Source organism: Protopterus annectens, chromosome 4.part0 (genome assembly GCF_019279795.1).
Source record: "Protopterus annectens isolate FY-2018-M chromosome 4.part0, PAN1.0, whole genome shotgun sequence".
Taxonomy (NCBI): Eukaryota; Metazoa; Chordata; order Ceratodontiformes; family Protopteridae; genus Protopterus; species Protopterus annectens.
The window spans coordinates 40656878-40682698 of record NC_056733.1 but is presented as its reverse complement, the minus strand read 5'-3'; the positions used below and the strand labels follow the sequence as shown (position 1 = coordinate 40682698).

The following is a 25821-nucleotide window of genomic DNA, read 5'->3' as shown; positions in this document are numbered from 1 at the left end:
CAGCTGCCCCCAAAAAAGCACATAGAATGTATAAAATTCTTCAGTCCTTTTAAGTTATTATGCACTCTTCTCAAATCTGAACCAGCAGCTATAGCTGCTAAACATTTACTTAATTCCAATCATACTCTTTTTGATAAGGATGGTAAGATTATTGATAGGCATGGGAAAACTTATATGCTTCTTCAACTTTAATTCTCAGAATTTTGAATTGTCAGGCGCATATGTTGAAGTTTGCTCTGACAAATTATGAAATTATGAGGAATGTATTGCCTGTGCTTTCTTCTTATGTGGAAAAATATACTTTAAATGATTTAGTTTCTTCTTTTGTGCAAGTTTCTACTCATTGTTTACAGTGTGTGTGTATGATTCAGTTGATACTTCTTCCAGGGCTATGACTATTGGCACTGTTTTGAGGTGGTTTGCTTGGATGCATTTTCACAACCTCTAAGATGATGATAAACTGAGATTTGAAATTATTCTTTGGATAGAGATTTAGGTTTTTTTTTTCAGCCTTTCTTTTCCAGATTGTCTAAGGAATTCTGTAATCACTCATTCAGTTTTGGCAAAAAAAGTAAACAGTCTCAACAAGATGCAGGTAAACAGATGTTTAAGATGAAAAAAAGGGGCTATCAAAAAGAATTCTGAAACCTCCCAAAACCAAGGACAGTCCAATAAATCAGAATGACTATTTAAGGGACCCTGTTCCCCATCCTACCTTGGCAGCCCCTAGTACCTTCCAGAAAGTCTGAATCGACACTTTTGTCTTTGGCAACAGATAGTTTTAAACAAATTGGTTCTGAAGATCATTCATCAAGGTTATAGATGTGAGTGGGAGGAAATTCTTCCTTTCCAAGGGGTAATCCCTCATCCACTAGACCAGACTCTGTCTGTTTCCACCTCTCCATCACATGCTGTTCTAGGGAGTGATAGAAGTAGTTCCCCTCTTCCTCCATTCCAGGTGAGGAAAGGTTTTTTTTTTATCAAGGGATGCTTTTAGTGACAAAGAAATAAAATGCTTGGAGACCAGTTCTGGATATTTCTTTCCTAAACTTGTTTTTAATAGTGATCAAGTTCAAAATGCTTTTAGTTCACAGCCTGTTATCTCTTCTCCCTCATTCAAGTTTCCTGGTAACACTAGATTTAAAAGATGTGTATCATCACATCTATGTTCTTCCAGACATCAGATGTTTCTTAAGGTTTTGTGTGTTTGGATCACATATCAGTTCTCTGCCCTACCCTTTGGACTACTCCACTGCACCAGGAGTGTTCCCAAATCACCTAGTTCCAGTAATATCTTATTGCAGGCTACAAGGTATCCAAACATTTTTCCATATTTAGATGACTTGCTTATCTTTGCAGAATTTCTTTTTTTTTTTTTTTTTAAGTGTCAGGAATCTTTCACTTAGGTTGAGAGATCTCTTACACAAGCTGAGATTCCAAGAGAACATTCAAAAGTCTTTTTTTTTACTCCTTCACACAGGATTGTGTTTCCGGGATGTCAGCTGAACACTTCAGTTCAAAGATCTTTTCTTCCACAGCAAACAAAAATATCTATATCTAAAGTTTTTCATTCAGACTTTCAGTATGGTGAGGGAATATCTCACCATTTTGAGAGTCATGAGAAAGACGCAGTGGTATCTGAAGTCTCTTTGATCCCAGTACCAACATCCTTTTTCTTTTTAAATTCCAGTGCTGAAGTATGTCTGAAGGAAAGTCACTTGGTAGAGACAGCAAATTTCCTTAAATTGAAGTCTCCCCTTCTCCGTACCGATTCCAAAGCAATCAGTCACTGCAGATACCTCAGACTTTGCTTGGGGAGCAGTTGCAGGAAAGATAAAAGTGCAGGGGGTGCAGGACACCAAAGGACCGACACAAGCACATAACTATCAAGGAGAAGCTTGCCCTGATCAAGGCACTCAACTCTCATAACATCTTTGGTCACTGGAACCTCTTCATGTTGTTACAGACAGTGCCATAGTCATGCAGTGCATCAGCAAGCAAGGGGAAACTAGGTTGTATTCCCTTTGTAGTTTAGCCACGATTGCTTGGGATATAGTTTCACAGATCAGTCTCACTGTACAGGCATCCTACATTCCATCAGAGCAAAATTGTGTGGCAGGTAAGCTGAACAGGACAATGGCAAACCCTCATGAATGGAAACTAGATCAGGGGTCTTCTAGGATTTGATCCATCTGTGGGGAGTTCCTCACGTAGACCTATTTGCCTCTTCTCTGAACAGTCAGTTGGCAGGATTCTGCTCCAGGACTGTATGCAAGAAGGCCTGGAAGACAGATACCTTTTCTTCTTCTCCGTGGACAAGAAGGTTCCTTTGTTTTTCCACTGATATCCAGGGAAATTCTTAAGATTTAGATGGAATCACCCAGGATCATTGTTGTTATTCCCTTCTGGCCAAGACAACAGTGGTTCTCCCTTCTTTTGGAAATGGCTAGGGGCACTTACCACAAGCTTCTTCACAGACCGGATTTACTCACACAGTAACACTTTAGTTGACTGCTTGGATGATAATGTCTTAATACTCTTTAGGCACCTGTTTACTGAGGATGGGCAGCAAGTACTAATGGAGACAAGAAAGCCTGCTTCTAGAAAATCATGTATTAGAAAATGGGAAGAGTTTTCTAGTTGGTGTCAACAGCATAATCATTACTATTCAATGATAGCTGTTTTCTGATTTTACAATATTTGTTTGAGTTATTATCCTGTGGCCTTTCTTACTCCTCTATCACAGTTCATTTACTGGCCATTTCAGCATGTCTACCCTTGGATCCTCCTTTTTCAATGCATTATCATGTCAAAATTTTCTTGAAAGGGGTTTTGCATAAAAGGCCTTCAAGAAAACCAGTGTCCCCTCCTTGAGATCTTAATTTTGTGCTAGAGAATCTAACACGTGCTCCATTTGAACCAGCTAACTTGGTTGAGTTTGAGGTTCTTAACATGGAGAACAGTTTTACTGATTGCTCTGACCTCTGCAAGAAAGAAGTATTTCTGAATTGTGCACTCTTATGGTGTCACCCTATTCCATTCACCACAGGGACATGGTTTCTTTGAGAACTAGTCCTTCTTTTATGCCTAAAGGGTTACCCTTGTGTATTGTAAGCCAAACTGTCCATCTCCCCATTTTCTTTACTGAACCAAAAATGATGGAGAAAGGATACTCCATACCTCAGATAATCATAGACAACTCAAGTACTATCTTGACAGAACTAAATCTTTCCGATCCTCGGATTGGTTGTTCATTTCTTGTGATGATGATAACAATGGACAACCTGTGTCAACACAGACTATTTCCAAATGGTTGTGCCAGGTTATTACCTTTTATTATACTCACCTCAGCAAAACTGTTCCAGGCAGGGTCAACACCCACTCTTTCAGGACCTTGGCTTAATCTTTGGCTTTTTGGAAAGGGTTGTGTTCTAGAAGTATTTTTAGAAGCAGCAACTTGGTCTTCTTTACATACTTTTACAAATTACTATAAGCTTGATTCATCCTCTAGGTGTAGATCAGGCATTGCAAGGACCAGACTTCTCTCCTTCTCTCTCCTCTCAGTCATATGTAGTAAGTTTAAGATGATCTACCCATATAGATAAGGCTACTACAGCAGTTATCAATGTAATGCACACCCCCCACCCCACTACCACCTTTTTGCTTATGCCAGGGCATGAACACTTTTTTTTTCTGCTCTTAGCATTATCCTTTAAGGGCTGAGCCTCACTCTTTCTGTTGGCATAAAAGCTCTGAAGGGCTTGGGATCCTAATCTTTTTAGTCAGTTCAGCTCAAGCTGACTGACAGTTTGGGCATGTGGAAGATGCCCTGATGCTTTGGAATCTGGCTGGCTGTTGCATTGTTGGCCAGTTTTAACCCGTATAACTAAGGCTACTGCTTCTGTTATAGGAAGCATGCTGACACAACTGCACTTCATTTGCGTTTAGTTTAGTTTAAATGTATTTTATTTAATTTTATATTTAACTGTGGTAGAACACTGATCTCAAGTGTTCAGTTTCAATCGCCAGGACTATCTACAAGTGTTAAGATGGCATACAATAAAGAGAGATGTAAAATTGTATAGAAACATTCAGCTAAGGTATAACATTGTAAATATAAACATGCCAACAATATTATGAGAAATATTTACATATTAAAACAAAAGAAAAGAGATTATTTATAATTACTTGTCCTTTTTGAAGACTTTACTTTTTGTTGATAGCATTATGGGTGATCTTTTGTGTGTTGTAATTTTACCAATCCACTTGGGTTCATAGGTTGGTACTAGGCTATCGGCCATAGGGGCCTATACAAGCCTAACCATAACAATTCCTTGGCTATTTCTTCCCACAATATTTACTTCCCTGGACCCCTGTCTAGCAGGGCGACTGACATGATCCCCGGGGTGAATTTCGTATTTCTCATCCAATCATCAAGGTTCCTTTTGAAGAGGACCAAAGAGGCGCTCTACTTCACATGTGTGGGCAGTCTATTCCAGAGTCTGGGGAGTCTCTGGGTCAGGAACCTATCCCTCCGGCATGTTTTGTTCATTGTGATGACAAGGTTTAGATCCCTGGAGCGTGTGGCTCTGAGGGATTGGGATTTCTTTAAGTGTAGCATGTCCAGCAGCTCTGGGTTTGACATGGCCTTGTATGTTAAGCAGAGATCGCCTCTGAGTAGACAATATGCGACAGAGTATAGCTGGAATTTTTTTACATGGTCAGCATAGGGCATCTGCTTTAGGCCTGTGATTCTTTTAGTGAGATATTTCTGTGGCCTTTCCAGTTGTTGCAAATGTCTTGACAGGTACATACCAAATGGGGTGTTGTATTATATAATGGGTCTAATGAGGGGATGAGTACAGTGGGACAATGACCTCCTTTTTTCTGGATGAAAAGCCCTTAGTGATGAGGTGTGCCACATAGAAGGATTTCCTGACTGTTGTGGCGATATGGTTATTGAAGGTGAGACCACTGTCCACCTGTGTCCCTAAGTCTCTTATCACACTGCCACCTATGTGGTAATTCATGGGTATATGTTTATTCCTAAAGGGGATAACTATACATTTCTTAGCATTGAGCTTGAGCCCATGGCTTCTGCTTGTGAACTTTCATTCATCTTAATAGTCGTCCTTTTCCCTCTCTCTTGTTCATTGCTTTTGAAATTTCTGAATTAAACTATATTAACCTCCATCTTCCATGACTTATTTCACTTCAGAACCACCTTTTTAGTTTCTTTGGGAGCATTTTTGTGATGCTTTAAAGATTTTCTAAGCATAAAAGAGTCCTTAATGAAGTATTGTATCTTTTTTTTTAGTTAAAATTCTTAAAATTCATAAGTCTTAATATTTATGTTTTTCTTTAAGTACTACGTGAGATAGTCATATATAGAAACTTTAGTTTGACTCTCTCTAATACACTTTTCTTCACTCTAAAGTAGAGTACTTAAAAATGTGTCATACTGGGCATTTTGTATAGGCTTGCCGTTAGATTTGCTTGCTTATGTTTCCAGACTGTGTTTGTCAAGTTTTATCTACTTAAAATTTACCTTGATAGTTTTAGTTAAGCTAAAATGTAGTACACAGGTTCTCACTCATCTATATGGACTAATCATGATGCTGCTGTTTTCAGTTGTATGCTACTTGGCATATGTTTTGGCATCTTTCCTTGCAATGTATTCCAATTAAAAACTGTTACGTAAAGTGGATCATTCAAAATGATGATTGTTATCCTTCAAAAAAGCTGCAGTTTCTGGAGTTTCAGCATCTTATTTGTGTAAATCATGTAATAGAGACATTTTGCATATGTTTTGCTTCTTTCAATATATTCAGAAGATTTGGGCTGAGATCATTGCTAAAATATATATATGTGTGTGTGTGTGTGTGTGTATTAGTCAGTCTGTTTTCACATAGCAGGTTACAGTCTTGCATCAGACTAAAACCTGTATAGCGAAAATCACTTTTACATTATCATCTGTCTTTGCTGTAGTTAAAGTCTATATTTGCATGGACTGACTCTAATTAAATTTTGTTAATTTTGGCAACTTCTTTTGACGTGGCACTCAAATGTTTGAGACAGTAGAAACTGTTACCAAAATTTAAAGAGAAGTTTAGCTAACACGCTTTCAGGAATCTGTTTTAAATCACACCATTAACTGGTATCTCTTAGTCTGTGGTTCTATTTTTGATTCTCGTTTGCTGGGTTTTTTTTTTTTTTTTTTTATAATTAAACCTCATTATATTCTCTACTTTTGTGGTTTTGCACTTGTTAATATGTAGATTCACTTGTTCAGATATTTTTGCTATGTTGGATATGCCGTCTGCTGGTTGTTTTCCACAATCTGCATGCACTGTACATTATCTCAAATGGTTTTATATGTGTTGAATTGCTTCCTACTGCTACTTCATGTGTATATTCCTGTTGCATCTGTTTATAAAATCGTATTATAAGATTTTTGAGAAAAAAATAATTATATTGTTGAAATAATGCTTTATTTGTTGACAGTGATGATAATCTCAGTTTGCATTTTTATCAAACTTAAGTAGTTTGATCTACCTGGCTGTTTTCAACTCTTCATTCACTTTTTATACATCTTGCCATGGATTTTTCTCGCATCATTAAGTAAAATCCTGTTAGTACCGAGTTTTGGTTCTGGCTGTTGACCTTATTAACTCTTAACACCTGCATCAGTAATAACTCTGTATTCTTAATCATGCCTACCACAAGGCTTGTGTGGGCTTCCTTTTCCCATTCAAGCTAACAGTGTTTGAAAGGTAGACCCTGCACAGTACTTTTCTCAAGCTGTAACCTCACTATTAGAATTGAATTTGCAGAACATAGTACTACAGTCAAGCACATTAAATGTAAAAAAAATACTTTGATGAAGAAATGCAAAAAAATCTCTTTTTACTGTAAAGATTTTATCACATTAATTCTTTTTTACTGTCAATTGCTGAATGTGACACGTAGTTAACTGACTGCTAAAAGGCATTTGGTAAGTTAATAAATAGCAACTCCATTCCATTCTTTTCAAATCTGATTAGGGCCTTGATTCAAAAAAACATTAGTGATTCCACTACTTTTGCTGAGTAATGCTTAAGAAGTCAAAAACAAGGCTGTGCTTTGGAGCCCTAATGGATAATTAATTAGATGATTCTTCATGGAGCGTTGAGACATTATGCATTTAAGTCAAACTGCCCTCTTGCTGATCAAGAAATTGCCCTTAGCATGGTGTGGTATTGACAGGATTGTGTGGGCACAGGTTTGGAAAGCTGTCTATTGCAAAATTGGTTAAGCAAGCAGTAATGCCTGGGGTGTTACAAGGAAATAAAGGACCATTGTGGCTTATTCTCTGTTACCACCTACCATGGAGAATATTCTTGCACTCAGCAAATGAGGTAAATGTTAAATTGTTTGTTTTATTGTTAGTGTATACTTTTTTGTATTTTTGATGTAAAATAGATGTTCTTCGTTGTCAGTGTTGGCAGCACTAATTCTTATGCCTTCCTGATGTGCAGAAACCCACAAAGCATGATTCTATTTTCCATCATTATTTTGACATTGTAAACTGCTTCTTGAACTAAATTTATTTATTTATTTACATTTGTTTACCGGGATAGTCCATTTACAGGGGAGGCCTGGGGAGCAAAGCTCCACGTTCAGTACAGAAAAACAAATAGTTGAACAATTTGATAACAATATGATCATCTATACAGAAGCAAAAAATTGACAATAGATAAAAATACAACTTTTGATACAAAAACAAAATTTGACACTAGATAAAAAATGCAACTTTCGATACAGAAACTGACACTAGATAAGCATTATAACTGACTATAGCGACAGAAGGAGACTACTTATAGAAATTAATTAATTAGTGTAAGTTTAGCATGAGCTAGTATAACTGTTAGAAATTTGAGTGGAAAATATAATTCCTGAATACTGCAGAAAAATTACAGTAGGTATAATTGGATATGAAGCTATCTGGGGTGATAGAAACAGTGAAGATTAGGTAATGCATGGACATAGCCAGGAATTCATTGTGTGATTTGTGAGTTAAATATTGTAGAATATTCTTGCATTTTTAAATATGTATACATTTTTAGCACATCCTTGTATCTCTAAATATGTTTTGTTAATTTCCTATGTGATACTATTTGCCTGGGCTATGTCTGCAAATGGCCCTTTGAGATCAGTGCACTACTCAGGTAAATAAATATGTATGTGTATATGTGTGTGTGTGTGTATATATATATATATATATATATATATATAATATTTCCAGATATATATATATATATAATATTTCCAGAAACCTGCATCATGATGTTTGGACAAACCATAGCACCATAATAGTTATTTGAACTTTGTCCATTACAAATAATATGTCATATGTTAAAGGACTCCTACTAGGGGCAATATTTATAGATTTTACTACAGGCTTTTACATGGCAGACTACCAGCTCCCCCAACAGTTCTGCTGGCACATGAAATTAACAATAAAGCGTGGTTCAACAACTTTCTCTATAACCATACATTTTAAGTGAAAGAAAATAGGCTCCTCCAAAGCTTACACAATCCTCAGGGATCTCCCCTAGGTTCTGATTTTTCCGAATTACTTTTCACTTTACACCGACAAACTACCCTCAGGCATTCACCAGTTTCTCATTATTTTCTGTTTAAGATGATATGGTCAACTACTGATCAGAGTCCTGTCAATGTGACATCAAACTATAGCTATAACAAAACATTTGAACCCTTAGTAAACTGCTGCTGAACCCAACCAAACCCAAAGTCATGCTTTTCATTACCTTTCACAAAGTCCATCAGACCGGGACATTCTTGACCACCAACAAAGCCCAATTGAAACTACTACTTCCTACAGCTACTTAGATCTTTGGTTAGACAAAATCCTAAACTTCCAGCACCATTCTCATTAAATGGGAGTAAAAATTCAGCAACCTGTCACTTGGACTTAGAAAATCTTACACTTTCTCTCCTAATACCACTCTGTAAATAACTTCCAGCAAAGTATTCCGCTTCATCTCCTTGGGCGCTAGAACAGAACACCACTGCTTAGCTCTCAAAAAGAGGCAAACTGGCTTCTAGTGCAACAAAGAGCTGATCTTTTCCCTCTTTTGCAAACTACTAAACCAAACTCGTCTCCTACATTGCAGGCTAATTCTTTATATGTGAAAGAATGCAGTCTAAACATGCACCCTCTATCCCCTTCCGCTACTCGCAGAGAAAATGCAGTGACCACAGTTCTGTAATTTGGAACCCAAACTTTGACAGACTGTACATCTAGCCATTAGGGATGCAAACTCCTTCAGCTTAATTCAGGAAAAATCTCCCCCCCCATGAACAAGATAAACAAAGTAGCTAGCAAACTTCCGCTGTTTTAGAAGTGGAATTAATAAATACTTGCAGACTAACCTTAACAAAATCTTGCATATCATCTGCACCCCCCAGTTCTGCACTTCCTTACCTTCTCATTTACTTCTCTGTCTATCCTTCCCTTGTACATGAGGCTATCTTATGGCACCATAACTCCCAAAATAAAATTGAATTAATGAAATTGAGTATGTTTTATAACATTTCTTTATTTTATAGGCAAAGTGCAGTGAATTCTTCTGCAGTAACTACCACTAGCTTCAGATATGACATGTAGTATGCTTTTAGGTACATTATGTAATTATTCCTCATTTATTATCTGTCAGTCCTAGATAAATCCTTTATTCTGTGTGAATTGCTTGAATCCAATGTTGCATTGTTCTTCATGAACTGTCATTGAATGTTTTTATGTTTTTACGCGTGGGCTGAGCCTGAACTATGTCCTTTTAAATCATTTTTGTACCGTGGCCAATTAATGTAAATAAATAAAATAAATGTGTCTGTCTACTTGTTTATTACTTTTTTTTTTAACTGAGTAGGTGGATCAGTCCACTGACAATTAATAGGTAATATACACTACAGTAGAGTTCAGTGAGAAAAAGGGTTTTAACATATACAGAGGCTTGTAAAAGAGACAAGAGTAGTATATATTTGACAATATTAAGAGAACAATATGTATAGTGTAGGCAACAGTGATCAGTCTTGTATGAAAAATGCACAAAGACCATGTAATTCCTGAATAAATACTCCACAATTGCACTTTTATAGAATTAGTTTTAAGAAAATGAAGCAAAGTAAACTGCACAAGTATAAATAAGTAGTTTGCCAAGCTTTTTATTTTTTATTAGAGAACAAGGAAAACCATACATTAAACCCTGACTGGAGAATGAAAGTTTTCCATCAGGATGTTAGTGTACAGGTAATGCCCACTGAAAAATGAGTCTGCCGCTTCACAGCAAGATATGAATTTGCTGTTGAGCTTGGACTATAAGGAAGCTTAACGACTGCCATTGTTTACACATGCTGAGCAGCACTTTTGCTGTCTAGAGTGTGTAAAATTAAAACAAACATAAAATTAAAAGAAAGAATAGAAAAGTGTGTGTCTGTGTTTGCCTATGTGTATGAGTGTATTCTTGTATGAAAGTGAGAGTGAGATCAGTCGAGCCATTGTTTTACACTCACTGAGCAGCATTTTGTTGCTTAGTGAGTGTAAAATTAAAAGAAACATTAAAAATGAAAGAAAAGTGTGCACGTGTATGTGTATATATGCATGTTGGTTTCTGTATGTGTCTGAGTGTATGAGTGCTTGCATGCATGAAAGTGGAAGTAAGTGGGTGTATGTGTGTGCATGAGAGAGAGAGAGAAACAGAACAGAGGTAGCAGCAGTTGTTAAAATTAAGAGCTATGCATGCTTCTCAACCTCTTATTTCAAGAAATCTTGATAAAGCCTGTGATGTCCCTCCTCTGGGCCAGTAAACAAGGATCCTCAATCCTCACCACTGACACCGGTAAGGGGTATTCACTTGAAATAAAAATGGATACACACAGCATTTCCAGATACAGTTGTTTGCACCAAGCATGATTTCCCTTAAGAGCACACAGGGAGTACACTCAGTCCTGGGGCTGGGTTTCCCCTCTCTCTCTCGGCCCCAAATAAGACTCCCCACTGACACAGCTAGTGAGTTAAATCCTTAACCGGGTGTTCCAAGCCAAGTCCTCCACCACCCTCTCTGTGAAATCATTGATGTCTTTCAGATGTGATTACACACACACACACACACACACACACACACACACACACACACACACACACACACACACACACACACACCTTTACTAGCTCTACCACCTTTGCTCAGGCTATAAGGTAGATACACTGCCACCAGAACACTCACAAAGCCAGCTACTGTAAAGCTCTTACCAGGGTACCCAATTATACTGAGCGAAATTAATACGAATACCAGTGATAATGCTGACCAAACAGCAAGGCTTTCAGGAGTGGCCTCAGTGTCACCAAAGAAATATAAGTACCCTCAACGGTTAAAATATACTCTTAAAAGACCAGCCACAATGAAAATTTTAAATAAGTTTAATAATAAGTTATAAAAGAACATGAAAATACTAAGTATCTTTACAATAAATACCAGAGTTTTAGTCTCAGAAAATATTAAAAATAACACAGATAGAAAGGTTCACACAGATAAAGAAAAAAACAATATTTAATCTCACTATATTTTCCTGACTGATCTAAAGAATTACTGTCCCCTAGTTCACTTACTAGAGCAAGGCAAGATGATGTGGGTGAGTGGTCCTTATTTGTTAGGTTTCACAAACAGACTGCTGAGAGCTTAGTGACATCACTCACCAATACCTAAATATCATTTTAGTGCTGGCTGTGGAATGAGATTACATCTCTTCATGTGACTCTGGTTCCCACACTACCCCCTTTGCCAGAAACTTGAGGCAAGATCTTGCACATGTGTGTCATAATACACACACCTAGACCTTTGCTAAGATGTGTTACAGCATGTGAAAACTAAAACAATTTTAACACTTCCATTCTTTCTTCAGAGCTACTAAGCCAGACTTCTCACAGATATTTCTTCTCCTCTGGCTGCAGTCAGAACTGTAAGATACGATCTTTATGGCCTTAACCAGGTAATTTAATTTCAGACTATTTTTCAGAATTGGCTGGACTGAGGTTAACCTCTTCTCTTCCAGTATCCTATGTTACAGTATATTAATTTCAACAGTTACAATACAGTCTGGCATGCAGGTGTATTTCTTTTCTGTCCAGCAGGACCCACTGTTGGTACATTTTTAGCACAGTTAGCTTTACAAGTACATTTTTCAACATAGGCATCTGTACAAATCAGCTTGATATACAAATGACATATAATTCTATACAAAACTCCAACCAGCACATCCACTGCCTTACTTTTCCTGCCATAGCTGGCAATACCTCACTTCATCACAAAGCCTACAAAGGCTGAAAAATAGGAATATATTTAAACATTGCTTTTAAAATTTGAAAGTTGCTAGAATAAAATGATTTGTTTTAGCATGCATTTTCTGAAAGAAATAGTCTGAAATTTGAATATATTTAATTATTTAATTACTTCAGTCCCCAGTGACTTTCTAGCAAACCACAATTTTTGAGTAATGGGCAAAAAAATTAGGTAAAAATCTGGACGGTTTTTAAAAATCTTAATCTCCAACACCATTTGCATGTACTATAGCAAGATTGAAACATTACCCAGAAGTACTATTTTACATCAAAATTATAAAAAAAATAACATGGTAATAAATCAGTAAGTAAGTAAACAAAATTTTACAGACGGACCATTCTGTAAGCACAATAATGCTCTTTAGTGTGTGTATTACTGTGTAAATAATACCATTCTAGTTGTGTAGAGGCTCGATGTGCATTATTTACACAGTAACAAACAGCTTCTTGGGCATTATTGCTTGCTTAACCTTCAGTAGGTGGTACAGAATGTTGAAAGATTTTTGTGGAAAGCTCAGTTTAAAACTGTGTGTTCATGACAAACCTCTTACTGAAAGTCCTTTGTTATGGACACTTTTAAGTTTTAAATCTCCCACTTTGATTCTTCTAATCACCTTAAGTGTTTTAGCTTTTCAGAAGTTTGTTTTAGTTGATTTGCATCACTTCTGTTATTTGATTTTCATGGGTTTGGACATAATCTACACCATCTTTTAAGCAGAACTGTGAGATTATTTTCACATAGGTGGCACTTGAGGTTTGGTGATTTTAATGTCAGTGAAGTCAGTAAATATTTTTTTTTCTTTTTATTTGAAAGCTCTTAGTATTACTTTTCTATTTCAGTAGTGAGATGGATAAGTTCTTGTATCAAACACATACAGCTGGTCTTATTTCATGTACTTTGTGTCCTGAGTTGATAGTTAAATCACCTAAACCTGCAGGATTTTTAATTCCCGCCCAAAGTACACAAACCAAGTTCTGAGTCAGTTTCGATATAGAGGTGTCTGATTATAGCCAGATTATTACGTGTTTGTAACATGGATGCCAAGAAATTCACCCCAAAAGCTCTTAAAATCAGCAAGCTACATTTGTAGATTGATGAGGTCTGGGAGTTGCATAGTTTTGTTTGAAATGCTATCTAGTCTTGTTAGATCTAAGCTTGAATCTGCCAGTCTCATTGAAATCCTTATATAAAATCTTGTACTCAAAACATTTTTACACATCTTTAGTAAACATGGCATTTTTAAAAAGTGACTAAGGTACATATACAGTAATAAAAATAGAAAACTGACAATAATAACAGTTCCTTTGTTATTCTCATGCAGTATACATTCATGTTTTCTTTATAACAATTTGTATTCATTCCAACATTACATAAATTGTTCAATTCCATGTCTTTCCTTTAATTTTATTCCTCCTTCCAAACATTATTCTGCATGTGGTGTTTCTGTGTAATTTGCTCCTTATGTTTTCCGAAGATCCAACTTTAACTTCTTTTATCTCTTTTAGAATATTCAATACTTCCATTGCGGCTGGTTTAGATTTTGATTTCCATTTTTTAGAAATGGCTTTTTAGCAGACAATAACATTAAACTTAGTAAGGCCTTACTACTTCTAGGCAATTCAGTTCCTGTATCACAAGATTCATTTCTTTAATTGGAGTTGCAAGTTCTCCCAACATTTCTGACAAAGTACTATGTAGGGAACTTTATAAAATCTGCCAGTTCTTTGCACACCCCCCCCCCAAAAAAAAATTTCCCAATTACCTCTCTCTTTCCCATAACACCTTCTGCATTTGCTGCCTACTTGAGGAAAATATGATCTGAAGTTTGCTTGGGATATAAAATACCCATGCAAACACTTCCAAACAAAAATCCTAAATCTTCTATATTTTGTTGAATGTTTGGGAGCAGTATGGATTTCCAGTGTACTTTCTGTATTGCCGTTACATTCTGTCTTCGCAGTCTTTTGTAATCTCGTCTAATTGATTATTATAGTTATCATGCAGTATTTTGCATGCCCTACTAGTTATCCCTTTTTCTTACACTCAGAATCTTTAGAAGGCCCATAGAAGATTTACCTCAAGTATAATTGAACTATTGGGTTTAATTTATTGTACAGAGCTGTGTAGGTTGGTTATTTTCTCGCTGTCTGGAATAGCATAGATTAAGGGGGACTTTTCTTACATGTGTTTAGAGCTTTGAAGATGAGCACTGGTTTGAATGCCTTGGATTGCAAGCATCCAGTAGAAATAATTATAGATTAATTAGAACTTTTAGGAAGCTCGGAAGAATAATCATTTTTTTTTCCGAAAAGTGATCAGTCCTTAGCATAATTTACCCTCTAGATTTTAAGCATGGTAGTAATATTAATGATTTCAAAAGTAAGTTGGAGATGCACTTTTCTTTAAATGGTGTAGTACTGATATACATGCAGGCATTATTGACTATACTTTGTCTTTGGCTTATTTATTGTGTAAGTGTCCTAGTCATAATGTCATGACAGGCTGTGGTTTTCTTACTGGAACCTTTGTTGCATTTCTGTTATAAGCAAAATTGTCCAACCAGCAGCCAGTGGGACTCATTTTGGCCTACTATTTTTTTTGTTTTGTTTTGCCTGTGGTTTTAAATGATGTACCTTAAACTCTCTGCCACATCTGATAGCAGTACTTAGGTGAACTTCTAGATTTTCATCACTTCTGTTGGGTGTAGTTGCAGACATGTTGTTTCATCTTCTTTAAATGAGCTGGTGGCACAAAGTATTACCCACTGAGTCTTGAAGTCTGGTTTAAAGAGGAGTAGTTTAGGCTCTTAAGTGGTCTGTAAAACAACTACAGTCTTCAAAAAGCTAATCACTGTTTTACAGTAGAGAGTTGCTGAATGTTTGATAATTCAAGCAGGTTAGCATATGGGGCTGAATTTTTTCTGTTTACCTGTTTCCAGAAGTTTAGCAACAGTGTTAACTGTTGAAAGAGGTGCTGCAACAAGAAAAGTCCTCCATTGTGTCAGCAGAACTGGCACAAAGTCATACCTCTCAACTGTCCCTGATTTTGACTCAAATTATAGCTCTGTCCCTCTTAATCCCTCCTAAAACTAGTGACTTTTGGAGGAAAGGTGGTGAATTTCACTTAATGAATAACGACAATAATTAAGAGTTATTGACTTCTTTTACTTCAGAAAATGTGTATTAATTCATATGCTCTGATTCTGTCAATGTTTCAAGTTAATAGCACTAATATTTTAAAAGTGTCCCTGATTGTCCCTGATTTTTTCTTGACTTGTCCCTGATTCTGTTGAAATTTGTCCCCGATTGGTTGAAAGTTCTGCACAAAGTGAGCCTTATTACTGAATGTGTGCTTGTTTTTGTAATCTTTTGAGTATGCTGCAGTTACAGTTCTTCATCATTCTTTGTGTAAAGAAGGACATTATAAAATGTAGATGCATCTAATTTTGGATTGTTGCCACTTTATCTTGTCTAATCTTACATTGTCTTTGAATGGCATAAAGAGATCATATTTTGATTGGCTACATTTTGTTATAAGCTGCCTGCTAACTGCATTCAGGAGTAATGTGGGTTGATAAGTGATGCTCCAGGCCACCTAGTCCCCTCATTTGTTTGGAGTGAGGCTGTGGAGGGGTGTCAGATGGTTAGAATTTTTTGCCCATTTGTGCTTCTTTCAGGGTAACCCTGCCAGAGGGGGGTACTCAGCCTGCCTCAGGCTTGCAAAGATGTGGCAAGAATACCGCCTGGTGTAATTAAATAATGTTTTAATGTAAAACTGTCGATTTGTTACTGACACTACATATGCATCTCAGTCAAAATTAGGAATATTATGAAAACTCAGTGATGTAGGTAGTATGTAGGTGGACACATACCTTATGCTAAGGGCTGTAAAGGAGGCACAGCACTCTTTTTTTATTCTTGAAAGCAGCAAGATTTATTTTTCCTTTGGCCAGAACCCCTGTACCCTTGTCATGGGGGGCTTCCCCCTTGCATCTCGTGTAGTAAATATATTGTATCTGAGCTTGAGCAGGAAATGCACTTTATAAAATAAGTACGATAATTTTTCTAAGTTGCTATGCATCCCACTGTTAGTAATGGTTCCCTTGAAACCTCTCCATTATTGTGTCACTAGTTGCTGTGCTCCTTACTGCAGATGTCACTAGTTGCTGCGGTCCTTACTGCAGCCCACATGGTACTCATTCAGACCTGTTTTTCCTCTCTGTTTGACTGGGTTACTGTAGTACTTGAGCACAAATGTAAGTACATCACTGATGTGGTCATGTATAGTAGAGGTATATGTTGGTGAATCCAACCAACCTTGCCAAAGTCTGGTATGTGGCTCACAGCCAAAAAGGTTGGACTGTACTGATTTAAAGTTTTCCTCTTTGTTATGTTTCAGGTTACACAACAGTTAATAAATGGTATAATCTGCACCAGGTTGGAGGTTGTACTCCTTGGATTGATATCCACACCTGCTTCCCACTCAGCGGAAGATTGGGCTAAGAACATGGTATTGTCTAGTCTTGTTGGGTTAACATTTATTAATAAAATGTTTTCAGTGCTGTTCTGAGAGTTACTTGGGTTTGCCGCCTTCTGCGAGAATTAGTTTTGTCCACTTATCTTTGCATACCTTTTCATGTCGATAGGTAGTGCATTTGTGATTCAGAAGTAAATCTTCATCTTCTGTGTGGAAAGATACCTTGATGATTGTTAGATGTTTGAACAAGTGGAGTTAATTAATTTTAGGTCCTTTTTGAATTATGTGAATGCATTGAAATTGGCATGTATTTTACTGCCATATTCAGTTTTGCTTAGTAGATTTTTCAGTCTTCATGGTGGTTGATAGATCCATAGTGACCCCTCTATACAAAACACATTTTTCCTAGAAATACTTTGTTTGAGGTTTCTGGTTGTCATCCTTGATTCATAAAAAAATAGTTCTAAATCTCAGTTTTTGCAATAGAAAAGGTTTTGCTGACAATTTGAAAATTATGTGAGATCCTTTATTTACCTTAATTTGTGGTTTTATAATAGGATTGTCATAGTTATGTGACTGACATGGTTAGGAGTCAAGCACAGTAGATATACTTGCGAGGATTTGTTTATTTGTGGGCTAGTGCAGATGGTTGCTGGTCAGCGTTATACTTTTGTTACCACAAGTATTACTGCAGTGCAGGTGCTTAAGATACTATTTACCTGACAGATGTGAGGCAGTTTATACAACCACCTGGTCTAACATCAGAGGCGCTGGAAGCTATTGAAGACTGGGGGGCAGTGGGTGCCAGGGGCACTTAGTTTTAAAAAATTGCCCTTTTTAGATCACTATTTACTATCACAACATAGGTTCACTTGGAGGACATTTTAAGCTTAGCCAGTTTCCATTTTGATACTTGAATTCACATTTCCTGATTGGTCTTACATATCCCATGGCTGATAATTGTATATTAGCCCTAGTTTGAATAAATGTGATCACATTATAGATAATTTGAGGGGACCCAAGGGATGCATCATTTAGGAACTACCTCTATCCATTAGTGGCAAGAGGGGCAATCCAGGAATACATTTCTATTACCCATCCTTAGATTTAAGTTGCATTTGAATATGGACAGGGATGATCTTTGTTTTACTTGAATGGATAGTCTGTTCTGTATGTATATCCATCTCTCCACAACATTCAGTTTAGATACCTGGACTGAGTGTTTCTGATGCCATTTGACTTGCTGATGTTCAGTAGGTCCATCTGTATTAGGTCAGAGGATGCCTTGTATGCCAGACACGTCACTTCTAAGCACTCTGGAGGATACTGAGTACAGTGATAAATCTTTGAGGTGGTTCATGCAAGATTTGTTGTTTAGGACTTGTATCCTTTTAGTAAGGTATCTCTGTGGGTATTCCATTTGTTGCATGGGTCTAGACAGATGCATGTTAAAGTGAGCATTATACAACATGATTGTCCTAATGAGGGCTTTGTAAAGGGGGACAATGACATCTCTAGATCTAGTCATAATCAATTTGTTTGTAAGCTGTGCAATATAGAAAGACTTCCTTATGACTCTGGGCACATGTTGGTCCAAAGTTAGGTCACTGTATACACAAGTTCCCAAATGCCAAACAACTGGGTCACTTCTCAGGGGGCATTGTCAATTTGGCAGTTCCCTGGAGTAGATGACTTCCCAAAGGATACGATAATATATTTCTTGGAGGTTAGTTTCAATTCATGATTCTGGCACCAGTTATTGTTTGGGACAAACCTTCCTGCATGATAGTTAAGTAATTTGGGGATTCAATAACTGGTCCTAGCTTGCAGTCATCTCAAACTTAGTTGGCCAAAGCCCTTTGGTATTTCCTTTTACTTTTGAGATGTATATGCCAAACAGAAAAAGTCTCAGCACCGAACCTTGAGGGACACCATTGGTGAGTGGTCTCTTCCACTATTTTGATCTCCTCCATCATGTGAGCAATTCTTTGCTTCATCTTCCTGATTGTATTAACCTGATTGCATTACATTATATTCCTTGTGCAATACAGCACCACTTGTTAGAATGTGTTTTAAATTTGTAGTTTGGAACAGTCTTCTAGTAAGCAATGAAACCAAATGTATGAACCAATAGTGACAAAACTACCCATTTCAGAAAATTTCAAACATAAAAGGCCACTCAGACTTCTGTCATTACAATCCACCAATATAAGTAAATAAGCAAAATCTCTGCAGAACTAAGTCATATAAATAATTCCACATTAAAGGAATCTGTAACTAATGAAGTGGTTGCTGCTAACAAGCAACTTTATATGTCATTGCTTCCTCTACAAATAAAATGCCTGTTGCCCTTGAAGAATAAATTCCCTATGCTACATTAAAAAAATGATAAGCTAGTAATGTTGCAATGGGGAATGGATGGCAAACTGATAATGGGTTCATAGTTGCTAGGTAACTCCTCCAAAGGAGGACATTCATAGGACTGCATCATCCACTCCCAGTAAAGTACAATACAGTATCAGCGATCCATCTGCATACTGTGAGATTAGAACCCACAGCCTTCTGCATCAAAAGGAAGTATACTATCTGTTTTGCTACTAACAATGCAAACAACTTAGCATAATTGGCGTTAAACTTCTCTTCCCCTGAAGCTTTCAGCTCCTTGTAAAATCCACTTGATCAACTAAATCTCTCAACTTCGCAACGCAAGAAATCTGGAAAAAGCCAACATTTATTTTGGGGGGGGGAGCAATGGCCCAAAACCAGGGCACATTTTAAATATTGCTTGTATAATCTTAGAAAGTTGCTAAAATAAAGTGTCTTCTGTTACCATGCGTTTCCTGAAAGATAGGAAGACTAAAACTTAAAGAGCTATCACTATTTAGTGAATTCAGTTCTCACTGATTTGCCAGAAAAACACAAATTTTAAGAGGAACAGACCAAAAGTATGAGCCGAATATTTTGTGAAAATCTGGACAGTGGAGAGCTATGGACTCAACTCCCTGAATCACAAGTGGTGGTATGGGTAGAGAATTCAGGGTCTTGTTTGAGCCTGAGTAATACTAACCACCAGGTATACCTAACCGGGGCATTTTACACACACACACACACACACACACACACACACACACACACACACACACACACACACACACACACACCCCCTCTGGCAGCACCAACGGAACAATGGCAGCATAACTGTTGTGACACACAGCAATAAGAGAACAAGAACAGCTAGTTTAGTTAGTTTAACTTCCACACGTGAGTCCATGTTGGCGTGAAAACTCCACTTCATTCATTTTTCCTGACAGGTCTCGCAGCTGTAAAAGTGTGTGGGGGGGGGGCTCCCCCTGGCTCTGTGGTTCCGGCACCCATGTCTAACATTTGCAGACAAAGAAAAGTTGTTCTCAGGTTATGGCTTCAATAGATCCCCTTACTTGCTTTCCTTGTGGAAATTCTCTAATTTTTAATTATATTTATAAATAAAACATTTTTTTTTCCATTTAGTTCATGTAAGATATACTAGGTCAGGCAGCTTGCAAGACTGATTAGGTGGTTTAAATGGGTCAGTATATTTCTACTTGGGGCAAACTTCCTGTCCATTAAAATTTAGGATGACAGAACATCTTTCAAAGTCATGCATAAAGGGTAATAGTGCATTATTTAGATGCATCTTGATGCCCCCTCAACCTTGTTTCAGCTTCTTTGGTTTGGAGGGGTTAAACATACAGTACCTTTTTAAATGACTACCTGATGATCTTTAGTAAGATATTTTGCACTGTAGAAAATGGTATACAAGCCCCTTGAGGAAAAAAAAATTCTGTTAATGAAAAGATTGTTGACCTGGAATGAGGTGTGGTGGGGCGCAGATTCTTCTTTGCAGCATGTGTACACAAAGGCATGTGCATTTTACCAGTACATTAATGTTTTTATTAGTTATAGCTAAAACTTGTTTTTGGCAAGGTATTTTTGTTGCACCACTTGCTTCTTTAATAACTGTAACCTTTAAAAGAGAATGTTTTGTAGCACTTGTTAAGAGCAAGTAATTTGACTCAGCTGACCAGTTAGTGTTCTGGTGTTATGAATAGGACAGCAGAGTGGAGTCTAATAGAAGCAAACAACTCAGCACTTTGTGCTAAAGAGCCATCTGTGTCACGGCTAATAGCAAACCATTCTAAGAAACTCACTTAGTGATTTACTGATATCATCTTGAGTGCACTGGTCTTTTTTGTATTTTTCTTTCTGACAGTAGTCAGGTGGTACTTAGAAAACGAGTTTGGAAATGAAATATGCAGTACAGCATGTTGAAATTTCGTTTAGGTTGTTTCCTTGCTTGACCCAGAAATTATGGTTTGTTATTTGACAATTTACTTATTGCTGTAAAGATGAATTTTTGTTAGTTTCCCCACAACCCCTTTCACTTATGAAATCTGCTCTGTAAATGAGGCACCCACCTTTATTCAGACCCCACAGCAAAACATTTGATATGTATGTGTCTTCTTGTAGACCTTGAAAATGCCCAAGCTGATTGCTTGATGTTAGTAACCTTGTGGTTTTCTCAACCTCCTAGTCATTCATGAAGTGCCTTTCACTTGTGTTTATGTTGGGGGAAATGCCTACATCATAAATATTTTCAACAGAAAGCCCGCAGTCTGAAAGTATTCCAGGTGAAATAATCAGTGTATGATAACGCGAGTATTGCTTAATTGGGGAGCTGGTTAATTCCTCCACCAAGGATCACTGCCCTTTGGCTTAACCATACTAGTTTCCTATATTTTTTTTGCTTTTTGTATACAGCATACTTTTGTAGTTGCATTAAAAAATGTGAACTGAAGAGAAAATTCTCCACTTTGGATCATATGTAGTAGCTGACCTCTGAAAGTCACTCGTGCTGATTACAAGTCCTTACTGAACGAAATGTTTTGCTGTTAACACCTACCTAGCATATCAGAACAACTTTTAAAGTGTGGTACTGTGGTATGCTTGTCATACTTGATGTTGTACTAGCTGACTTCATGGCATAGAGGGATGAATCACAGATTATAGCCTGGCTGACCTGGATTTAGGTTGTAGCCTGGACACAGGAGAGCCATCCAGAGAGAGATGGGACTTACAAGGTGTTGGTTGCTTGCATCTTTTGGAAGGAGGGGAATGTGGAGTTGATGGGTGCATCTCTTGCTACTGACTCTCCCATGCTGCCTCATTGACAGAAATGAGTGAGTGATGGCCATACCCTTCCCTTATTCTACTCCACTATCCTGAGCACTTATGTGGCACACAGTGGTGACATTGAGGTATAAACAAATCTTTTGATGGCTGTTTGGATGTCTGCTATGCCCAAATCACCTCTCATCAGGAAGGAATGAATAAATAAGCAGGAGATGATGATCAGTCAGATAGCCTACAAGTGCTTGGGCGGGGGCAAAAAATTAATTTTACGTTATGAATTTAAAAACAATATAAAACCTGTTAAGCCTAATAATTCTACTGCTGGATTATGAAATCCATTTCAGCTTTTCCAGCATGTTGCATGATCATGGGAAAGCTTGCACTAACTTATCTGCTCAGAAATGTTATCTGTGAAATACTAATAAAATAAAAATTTGAGCCCATTGTCCAGTCATTGTGGGGCAGTGAAGGTAATGGTTTTGTGGGGACTTTATCCACTTCTCACTTGATTATTAAACACACTTGAGTGAATATCAGACATCACTACAAAGTGCAAGTAAATTTCCATTTTTTTGTAATTATGTATAATTTTATAAGCCCAGGGCCAGTGTTAGCCTTTTGGGGCCCCCAGCAGATGTCAAGTTGGGCCCCCTAGGCACTTCCAGTCTAAGTATCACCCTGTCACTGCCACCCCTACTAAATTTGGTCCATTCCCTCTCCAGTATGCTTTTAATACAATAAGCATCCCCGGTAAAACTAGTAACAAAGGCCCTATTGTACCCTTGATTGAGCAGGTCTTGTTCTGCTTTATTACACAGTGTGATGGATCCTTTACCTAGTATTGGGGGGTATTTCTCAGTCCTCCCAGAATTAACTTTTTCCCTCACTTCCAAGATCAAACTCCTTGGATAACTTTTCTCTGTAAACATTTTTTCTAAAAGGTTACATTCCTTATAAAAATCTTCTTCCAGCGAAGTCATACGACTCGCACGGACAAACTGTCCTTTGATAATATCTTTCTTCTGAAAAAGTGGATGTGCACTGGAGAAACAAATATAGGAATTGGAGAAAGTTTCCTTCCTATAAACAGTAGATTTAAAACCCGCTTGGGTTTTATGTATGGAAACGTCCAGATAATTCATGCAGTCAAAGGTCACTTTGTGTGTGAATTTCAAAAAAGATGTAGTTTGAGAAAGGTATTGCATGAACTCATTCAATTTTTCTAGACTGTTCCCCCCAAAACAGACAAATGTCATCCAGGTAACTACATTCTCCAACATGTGGAAAATGGACAATGAATGGCAAATCTGTATTCCCACATGGCTAAAATGATGTTAGCATATGTGGGGCACAACTGGCCCCCATGGCAACTCCATGCTCCTGTCGGAAGACCTACCCTTCAAAAAATAAAAAATTGTTTTTAAGAATCAATTCAGCCAATTCAAGGCAAACAAGGATATCATTATCCATTAACCCTTCTTGCATTCTTATGGCTTCTTCTAACCATAATAAACCTATGTCGTGCGGTATAACAGAAAACAAGTCCATGATGTCAACAGTAACAAATACCAAATCATCTGAAAAAAATTCAGGTTTGACCTTACAAAGGAAGTCCCGGAAGTCCTTTAGAATATGTTTCCCCCTTTCACAAGGATTTCAATTTCCAGTCCAGATATTTTGCCAATGGGGCCACTTCGGAAGCCACTATTGGTCTTAAAGGTGGATTCTGTACACTTTTGTGTACCTTTGGTATTCCAAATATGGAGGGCACCCTGGACCTGCTGTTTTCCAAATGGAAATAAGTTTGAAAATCTATGACTCCCTGATCAAATAAGTCCTTCAGTGCAAAGTCTATCTTTTTATATGAAATATTGATTTCATTGATAGATGCCGGGGTATACCTAGTTTCATCCTGCAGAATGGTCAACATTTTGCCTTCATAAAGGATTTTGTCCATCAGAACAATACCCCCACCTTTATCTGGTTCCATCACCCTGATGTTTGGGTTAGTACATAATTCTTGTAATAATCTATTCTCGTTAAATATCAGGTTGTACCTGATTTTGTTGTTGTAATAGGCCTTTCTAATTTACTTTTCCAATACCAGTTCTAGATTCTTAAGTTGAGGGTGGAGAGAGGGGATTATAAGTACTGGGTTTTCTGGGGGCAGCAGTCTGATTACAATGTGCACATGTCCCCAGTAAAGTCTCCAAACTGAGCTTTCATATAAACATTTTAACATCTAATGTGACGCTAGAAACATTACTCTTGTGCATAGGAATAAATTTGAAGCCTTTCATAAATAAACTAAAAAATCCATGGTGATAACCAAACTACTGTAATTAAAAATATGGAACCCTAAAAAACTGGCAACGTTCTGTTCCCACTCAATGCATGGAGTATCTGGGGACACAGTATATATCTTGGGTATCTCCTGTAACCCCCCTCCTTTCTGGTAACCCGGATCCCTGTAAAAATGGTTGCCCCTATTTTTGTTTTGATTTTTGAATCCTTTCAGATCAACGTGGTGGTACAAAATCACTTGCCAGGTTAGAATTCTCTAATTCGTAAAGACTATGTGCACCATGTTCACTGTTAACCCTTTCCTGGTTGTTGCGTTTGGGTTGGTGATTTTCCAAAGCCGTATTACCCACAGTATTGTTGTACAATGAATTGGAATGTGATTTGGGGGGGGGGGATAATGCCTGGCTTCTCTGTATTCCTTTAAATCCCTATCCATTTTCCTGTATTTCCTGTTTAAAATCTCATCACATTTCTCATCCACACAACGTCTCACATCATAATACCTAGCCTTCTCATTCTCTATCCCAAAGATAAGATCACCAGTGATAGCATTATTCAATTTATCAATGTACTCTTGTAAACTCAACATTTCCCGTTCATTATTCTTAATAATAGCCTTCAGTATTTCTATTCCACAATTATCAAAAGTGGAAATTAGTTCTTTTTAAAATTCAGATCCAACTTTAACATTGTTAGGATATTTATAAACACGTAGGTCTTTAGGCACTACCCCAAGCTTGGCACATTCTCTAAGGTAAACATTATCTAATAAAGGAGTCTGGTACCTTAATAGATCATCATACAGTTTGCTCAAACCATTTGTATAATTGTCCATAAGTGTTTTGTAAGAAATATTCATGTCGGGCTTCTGAAATATGGCTTTGTGTTGTAACCAAGCCCTTAAGTCCTCATGCGTTTGCGCCTGTGTGTGGTTAGATCGGCTGCTGCCTTCTTCTAACACCGAAGTTGAGTCCTGTTGTGAATGAAACATTGTGGGTATCGATTTACATGTTCCCCCGGGAGTGTGAGGCATATCAGCATTCTGTAGTGCCTCGCCTCTCTGTATGCAATGAGATGTACCAGGAACACTTTGCTGTAACCCAGAACTTGCAAACACTTCCTGGTTACATGGAATCAAGGCATTGGACAGCAAGGCTGAAAGTCCTTTCCCAATCGGAGTGAGCAAGTTCACTAGTTGGGTCAATAAAGGTGGTTTTTAGGTAAGATCATAATATTCAAAACTTATTAGAACAAGGTAACAACGTACATGTTTATTCCCAGAGAAAAGGTGGTACTTTTAGGTGTGGAGCATGCCACCAGTGTCCCTACATTAATCACAGTGAGAGTGTTTTTATTAGAGCAAGACAAAAACTAGTAAAAGGGATGGTATAGTCTAACTGTAATTCTTCTGGCCTGATATACCTGGTCAGTTGTGGTTCTTGTGATGGATTTTATGTGGGGAAAACTGAGA

The 25821-nt window shown here is 37.4% G+C and overlaps 1 protein-coding gene across 1 annotated transcript in view; it reads left to right on the top strand.

Moving 5' to 3' along the window:
* TBC1D16 (TBC1 domain family member 16) overlaps window positions 1-25821 on the top strand; it is a 1714417-nt gene that overhangs the window by 811512 nt on the left and 877084 nt on the right. The window contains exon 8 of the mRNA XM_044068073.1: window positions 21713-21741. Within this exon, the coding sequence (XP_043924008.1) occupies window positions 21713-21741 (29 nt within the window). The remainder of the gene's footprint in view (window positions 1-21712; window positions 21742-25821) is intronic.